Consider the following 8,846-nt stretch of genomic DNA (forward strand, 5'->3'; position numbering starts at 1 on the left):
GCTGGACACATGTTCCTTTTTGATTATGTTAAAAATATGACAATCTAGCAGAAGTAAGTAAATAAATTAATACAGAACCTGAGATATGCAAATAACATCCACCTATATTCTCAAAATAATACTGACTATTTCAGAATGGTAATAATTAATATTTAATTTCATTTGTCTTAACAATGATATACTTCAAAGTAAAAATACTGGAAGTTCTTAGAACTATAAATTAAATTTTTAATTTATTGAAAAAATTCACTAGGGGAGGGAGAGGGAGAGAGGGAGAGAGAGAGAGAGAGAGAGAGAGAGAGAGAGAGAGAGACATTATTGAACATGTCATGCTGCCCAACTACATTGGGTTGCTTCATACACAGTATAATTGCAATTAGTAAAAAAAAAATTGTTTTAAGACCTATAAATATATATATATATATAATTGTGTGTATGACAATGCTGGATTTTTATTTTTGTTTGTATATTTAAAATGTTAACTATTTAAACTGTCGATTATAATTTTATGTTATATTTCGTGAAAAAAAGATGATGAAAATGAAGGAAAACAAAAAAAAAAAAGAGTTGTATTAGTGTAGAAAAATAAAAATAAAAAAATCATTCATCACTAACGTATAATTTAAATTTTTATACTATGACTATATATGTTATATGATTATTGTCATTATCATTTAATTATTTATTATAATACAAGTATTATTTTTTTTTCATGCATGTATGTTGAGTGTTTTTTTTTAGATTTATGACTATATATTGTCATAGCATAAAATTTTTAATTATATGTTAGTAATAAATGATTTTTTAAATTTTATTTATTTATTTTTTATTTATTTATTTGTTCTTTTTCCTTTAATACAGGGTGTTTCAGGGTTGGCCACTTAACCCTGAAACACCTTGTATATTTCATTTTTTATTATTCTTTAAAATTTGTTTTTCATTATTTTCAATTTTTTTATTTTCTCTCTTATATCAACAAAACTATTTTTTTTTCTTCATGAAATATAAGATAAAATTATATTCAACACTATAAATAATAAAAAATTTAAATATAGAAACAATATAGATAAATACATAAAAATCCAATATTATCGTGCACACAATGATATTCAATTAAAATTTTCATAAGCACTCAAAATACATGCATAAAAAAAAAAATTCATAATTTGTAATAAATAATTATTATTGTTATATACTTTCATAAATTAATAATAGAGATAAGAGAACTCATTCTCACCATATTTACAGAGATATATATTAAATGATAACAAAATAATATTTAGAAAAATAAGAATAATGATGTAATATTAAAGTAAAATAACATCTTAAATACATTCATTCCTACATAAAATATTTATGGTATTTGTTGATGATATCTTGGCTATTTTCAGATTTATTTAGAATAACTTAAATGATAATATTATCATTAATTTAGGACTGATCATTTATTATATTTGGAATAAAAATTTTTATTTTAGTTACCTCTCTTTGCGTTGAACATGATAGGTTTCCAGCTGTCTGATTGAAGGATCATTTCATGGAGTATGAGGGCTACATCTTTCCACCTTTTGGTCCATGTCTGCTGAAACCAAAGGCGATTCAATTGGTAAATGATAAAAAGAAGAAAATTTACTCGAGTATTCATACCAAACTAAAAAAAATTACTTTAAAATATAATTAGTTTCAAATTTTATGTTTTGTTTTTTTTATCCTACAATAAATATTAGTTGAATTTAATTTCTTTAAGTTTTTGGATAATATAGAATAATATCTTAAATGAATTGTATATATTTCAGTTATAAATTATTCATCAAATAATTCTATTAACTGATGATTATCTGTAACTAACAGGTATATAACTATATACTATACATAACTCAAGATTATCCATTTTGAGATAAACAACGAAAAATATTTAAACTAGTATGTGGTTAATAGTACCTAATATTTAATAAATTATGTTTTAGTGATAATTTTGTGTCAAGGATTAGAAGTGCTCAATCATATAAATAGGCGTTGAGAATCCACAAAAAAATAAAAAATAGTAAAATAAGGAATACTAATAGAGATCAATCACAAAATGAACAAAGATTAAAAAAAAATTTTTTTAAAGCTATAACTAATAAATATAACTCAAGATTATCCACGACTAATAGGTATAATTCAAAATTATACATAATTAATAGGTATAGCTCAAGATTATCTATAACCAATAGGTATAACTCAAGATTATCCATAACCAACAGGTATAATCCAAGATTTTTATTTTATGGATAATCTTGGATATAACTCAAGATTATCCATGACTAATAGGTATAACTCAAGATTATCCATTTTGAGATAAACAACAAAAAATCTTCATGGAATTAGAATTAAAATACTTCAAGATCAACCTGACTATTTAGCTGCTTATATGATATTTAATTTAATTTTTAGAGAATATAAATACTATCATTTAAAACAGTAAATAACTAATAGTATTTAATATTTAATTAATTATGTTTTAGTGATAATTTTAAATACTAATAGAGATTAATAACTAACTAAACAAAGATTAAAAAAAATTATTTAAAACTTTCAACCAGACCAGGTCAGTTTTTTTATTTTGTCAAAATAAACAAGAGTTATAATTGAAGGGGTAAGTGGATAAAGGGGTTAAAAATAATCAATTTTAAGAAAGTAAGGTTCAATTGTCACCTTAGGAACCTCGTGTCTGTGGTGGCAGCGGTTTAAATCTGACCTGGGCTGGATGACATTTAATTTATAGGTGTCTCATGGAATGGAAACTCACCCTTCCCAAAAAAAAAAAAAAAGTCTCTGTTTTATGTCTTTCGTATATTTGCTAGACAAGAGCTCTAATTAAACCATGCAAAATTGGGCAAAAAATTGGTATAAAATAAAAAGAATTGTACTATTTGAACCACCCAGACTAATAATATGGCGGAACTGTTACAGCATCTTAAAAAATTCATCAAGATAAGTGGTAATGATGAAGGAAAAACAGAATAATGTTCAAACTTCAAAATGTTGTAAATGTAATAAAAAATAAACGGAATTTATTATTTTACAAAAAATAAGGGGTCCTGATTTATTGGTATATTGACATACCTTGATGTCCATCAAAATAGGTAGTAGAACTACCGCAAGGCTGATACTGGCCAATTCATTCCTACTGCTGTTTTGATTTATCAGCCTGAACAGTTCCAGAGTTTGAATCACTAATTTTAAGTGGATTCCTGAAAGTTCCTGGTAGATGAGACCAAGAGCATCAATTGCAACTACGTCATCAGGAACTTGGTTGTCGGCTAGATTAAAAAAATGTGAAAAAAATAATGATTAAAATATTGTAATATTCCATATTTATTAAATTAATTATTAGGAATTTTAAATAATGAAACCCCTGATGAAGACCTGAAACTCAGGTCGAAACGTCGGCATAAAATAAATAAATATGGTTTTGTTTATTTATGTTGTTCTTTGCTGACCGCACCCCCCGACAAACTTCTTCAAGGAATTTTAAATGTTTTTATTATTTTCAGATCTAAAATATAGCTTTGATGATTACAAGGTTTAAATAAATAAATTAAATATTAAATAGATATGAGAATTTTATTTTAAATTATTAAACATTATTGACTCTTATCCCAGGGTGGGTTTTCTAGACAAACAGAACACAATGACACTTAAAAGCATTATTAGCTACTTTTACAAATATAATTAAATTCTATGTCGATCAAAACTAACTAATTATATAATCTTCTTGGATGACTGATGATTCTTGAGGTCTTCGTTCTAAATATCTACCAATGACAGTAGATAAAGGTAAGTCAGCACCACCTGCTTCCAGAAGACGTCCTCTCTCCCACCATCCAAACAAAAAAGTGTCTTTCATTATCTGTTACCAACACTCGACAGTCAATGTAAAACATCTATTGTAGCACAACCACATTAATTCAATTGCGATGATTCATGATGTAAATACTTCATTGATAATTTTTATTATCTTCTTTTCATCTTGGATTAATTTGTACAATAATCGTGGTAGAAAAACAACAAAAGTTAAAAAAACTTCAATCTACCAACTCAACATAGCAGTAAGTCAACAGACCTCGGAATGACATATGCCTCCATTTTGAAATATTTGAAAAAAGTTTTTTTTGGTCTCCATAAATTCTGAATAATGCTTTTTGATTTTATAAAACAAATAAACAATATTAAACGTTGATACATAAAATAAAACTATTAATGTATAAAAAAATAAATATTTATCAAAAAAGAGGATATTATAATATGTACATTGGTAATAATGAAATATCAATGGTAGGCATTGAAGACCTAGAAACTTCAAGATATCCAATGAGTGAAGAGTTTTACATTGCCTTTATATATCTGTACCGTGGTAAAAGAAAGGCCAGTGTCTGAATATTTTAACCAATTTTTTATTTATAACATTTGTTAATTTTAAAACGTAGGAGTTATAAATGAAATTAAGGAAAATGTTCTAATCTTACTAGATTTTATGCTAGATACTTTTTTCAAAGGGCCAATGTCAAATCTACAATAAAATAAAAAATGGCCAAAAAGCACTGAAATAACCTTTTCTAAAAATAAATAAAATGAGCATTGGCCCTTCTTTTATCAAGGTACAGATATATAAATAAATAATTATATAAGTTCAAGGAAGGTGAAGACCACCTAGTAACAACAGTGCCTCAACTCATTCGAAGGGAAGAAAAGGTACCTGAGAGGTATAATACAGCTCTAGGTTATCTTTTCTTCCCTTAATTTGTCCAATACTAAAGAAAGGATCTATGTTTCAGTGTGACAATAACAGAGATATAGCACTATTTCTGGTTATGTATAAGATCTATGTATAAAATGCTTAAAAGGAATGAACTCCTATAAGAAAGTGTTAGGCGAGTACCAAGCTGGATTTCAACAAGGTAAGAGCACATTGAATAAGATGGGAAGCGGGATTGACTTCATTGAAAGCGGCCTTCAATAGAAACTGTGTATGTAATGCAATTGAAAAGGGCTTACATTATATTATATATTATGATTCCCAAAGTAGAGTGCTGTTTCAGAGAAAGATGACTGAAACATTTAAAGAGAAGTCAGGACTTTGCTGAGGAGACTGCCTTTCCTGATGCTACTCAACTTGGCATTGGAAAAAATAATGTGGAAAACTGCAAAGTGCTTGATGGATTACGAGTAGGAATGAAGAACATATCCCTCCCACATGTGGAAGACTAAGAGTCCTCAGTAAAGCAGAAGATATTCAGGATAAGGTTCAAAACTCCGATAGTAATAAGTCAGTAGATCGAAGGAGTACGAGTTGGGTTTTACATTTTTTTGACACATCAATCAAGACCTGGTTGTCCATTCCTATGGAAAAAGTCTAAATTGTAATACAAAACTTAAATTATATCAGCCCAGGATTCTATTATCAAGTAAGAGACTGTACCTTTTGGTTTGTTTAATTTTTAATTAATTGATAAAATTAAGTTCAAGGTATGAATGTTCCATACCTGAAATGAGCTGTTGTACCCTGCACGGTATCAAAGGATCCTTGAGGTTCTGTAAGAAGGAACAGAAAGCAGCAGAGCTCTCCATCTCGACCCCAGGCCTCAGCAGCGCTCCGAGGCCCATCCTGTCTCCCCTCTGTAAGAGTCTCAGAATCTGTTTTCTTATCACTTCCCGTCCGGGATAGCGGAATATCCCAACTTCATGATGATCTGCAATACCAATGATTAATTAATCAGGTTTAATAATCAATAATACTTTAAGAGAATAATCCTTAACATATAAAAAGTCAAGAATTATATCTCCACAATAATTTTAATGATGGAGATATAGTTGAATGGTTCATACAGGTTTAGTAAAATTTGATTAAATTGATACTAATAATAATTAGTAATAATACCAACATTTTTTTTATATTTTATGATATTTCAAACACAGTGAACCTTATTAATATAACATATTATTATTTTAATTTAATATCTTCTTCTTTAATAGCACGACAGACAACTTATAGATGCCCTTACCTACTCTAGAAGTTTTTACTACTGTATTATAGCTTCTGCCATATTCATTCCCAACTTTTGTAGTTCATTGCTCAAACTATCCTGCCATCTTATTTTGGGTCTAATTCTTACTTGTAGGCCAAGGATTAGGAGCATCAACTCTAACTGCCTCATTACTACAGCAGCACCAGTTTAAATCTGGCCTGGAGGGTCGACTTTTATTCCTGTGGCAGTCCCATATAATGACAAAAAAAAAAAAGTGAACTTACACTTATTGACAGAGATGTTATGTACTTTTTTGGTAATGTCTTCTTCTCCATCTTTCTGATTCTTGGACTAGCGGTATTTAAAAATACACACTGAAGATGCGGTATTTCCGAAACACTGATAAGGGAATATTAGGTATGTAATGAAGTAATTATAAGAATTATTTCCCAAAAGCTTTAAAAATATACACATTTCCTTTATCAGAAAAAAATATTTTTTTCATTTATTGGTTAATTAAACTGGAAGGCTGGTAATAGTTGTTAATACTTCACCACAAATGTTTTAATGAGTTCACAAAATTTTGACCTAACAAGCCATCCTCAGGTACAAAACCTGCAAGGACTCAATTTTGCAGATTTTGCCCAAAATAGATATACCTCGTTTTATTCCAAAACCCTAATCCATTCAAACCCATTAGTTCTTAACCCCTCATCCTTAAAAATCCCTGATAATCCTCTGAGGTGTCGGAAAAAAAGATGGCCACATTATCTTGTAATTTAAAGCAACGATTAAGTACCACCATTGGGTGGTTTCTTCCCAAGATCATGTGTTATGAAACATTTACTTACTGGATTTTTTCATACAGTTGTAAAATTCAATAAAAAAAATAATTATTCTTTTACATTAATAATAGGTTTACTTACTTTCTTTGAGGTAGGCAACGATGTCAAGTGCAGCTGAGAACCTCTTTTCTGTTAATTTGGTTTCAGCATCTTGTTTTACCTTCCTAAAAAAAAATATTTAAATGATTGATATTTTTCAATTTCCAAGAATTGATAAAATTCAAAGTAAAAATATACTATATGATTTCATTTCTATATATTAATGAGTAGGAATTTATATCACATTCACTAGGGACAATTTAGTGGAAGTAATAAATAGAGACAAGTTAAGAAATAGTGAGTAAGAAATTTTTTATGCTACCTGTTTTTGTCAAAGTCTATTAAATAGATGTTCTAAGACTGGCAATGACAGTTTGATTTGCTTCATAACTAAGAGTGTTAGGAATGCACAGTAGTTTTTTAATGCAAAAATCGGATAGAAGAGATATTTCACGTTTAGGTTTATTAAACGAGACTAGACAAGGACCCAGTATTAAAACTGAGGGGGGGGGGCCAGGGGGAGGAAAGCCATAATCAATCAGGTTGTTACATTTGAGCATGGAAAAGGAGAATGAAACCACAACTGTAAGGAAATTATATATTATTTTGCAGTGCTTTATTAACTATTATAATAGTATTTGATTGAAAAAAATAATTTTTTCACTTAATTAATAATTTTTGTCACTTCTAGGGACTTCTAGGGGGGAACTGCCCCTCACTGGTTACGACCATGAATATATATTAGATTTAATTAATTAATTTAGGGATGGGGTAAATCACTGAAGGGAACTAGAATCAAGGCTCTCTGGGAAGGATTTTCCTTAACCAGCAGTCAAGAGAAAATAGTCCTACTTTTTCATGCAACATTCCCTGGGGATATATTGTACTTATATGTAAGATTTTTCAAAATAGCAGACCTATATTTTCATTCTGAATCTACACATTTGTCACTTGGCGCAAATCCAAGACTTGTAAAAAACGGTAAATCAATAAACTAACAAATGTCGGTATTCACACTTTGTTTTTTTTTAGACTTTTGTCGGCTATTACATTCAATTTACTCGATTTTCATTATAAAAAAGATAAATATCGGCAAATTTGGTGATATATGAACAAAAATTGATATAAATAATACTACCTAGCATATAAAATGAACCTTCGTTCTGTAAGGTCGTTTTATCAGAAACTTTTTGATTTAATTATCTAGAAAAATAATTTCTCCATAAATATATGAAATGAAAAATAGTCTATTATTCTGGAACTTGGTCCCTTTAGAACAATTACAAAGGCAATTTTAATTTTATAATGTACCTCAGAGTAGTATCCTTGGTCCTATCCTTTATACAGTTTTTACAGCTGACATCCCAACCCATCCTAACACCATTCTCACCACTTATGCCGATGACACATGCCTATTGTCAGTGAATAATGATCCTTCCATTGTATCCCAATCCCACATCACCACCATCAAAGAATGGTGCCAAAACTGGAGGATTAAAATAAATTCCAATAAATCCCACCAAATCTCATTTACCCTTCGTCTTGCCCTACAGTATCTTTTAATAATACCCCACTTATTCCTGTTGAAGAGATCCGTTACTTAGGACTAAATCTGGACAAACGACTGACATGGAATCCTCATACAAGACTGAAAAGACAGGAAACTGCTCGTCGATTCCGACTATTACAACATTTACTAGACAAACGGTCTAAACTTCCAACAAAAGACTGATCTACATGACTATTATAAGGCCTATTTGAACATACGAGTTGAGCTACGGGGCTCCACAAAACCATCTAATTCCTCTCGAATCCAATCCTCACAGTCCAAAATCGTTCGTAAAATCCTTAATGCTCCTTACTTTGTCATAAATCAAATCATCCATCAGGACCTCAATGTTCCCAAATGTTGCCGATTTGGCCAGAACCAGATACCAATCCTTCCATAATA

At 29.4% G+C, this 8,846-nt stretch overlaps 1 protein-coding gene across 1 annotated transcript; it reads right to left on the bottom strand.

Annotated features, from left to right (window-relative positions):
• Positions 1-1,482: 1,482 nt before the first annotated feature.
• LOC106691847 (uncharacterized) lies at positions 1,483-7,027 on the bottom strand (the record flags this gene model as incomplete). The annotated part of the gene is given in 4 exon segments (XM_014437745.2): positions 1,483-1,582; positions 3,109-3,305; positions 5,529-5,735; positions 6,938-7,027. Coding segments are annotated over 3 exon segments (418 nt in total), but the record flags the coding sequence as incomplete, so codon positions are not given.
• Between the last annotated feature and the right edge of the window lie 1,819 nt (positions 7,028-8,846).

This window comes from Halyomorpha halys, unplaced genomic scaffold (assembly GCF_000696795.3).
Source record: "Halyomorpha halys isolate HHAL.00 unplaced genomic scaffold, Hhal_1.1 Scaffold3605.1, whole genome shotgun sequence".
Classification (NCBI taxonomy): Eukaryota; Metazoa; Arthropoda; class Insecta; order Hemiptera; family Pentatomidae; genus Halyomorpha; species Halyomorpha halys.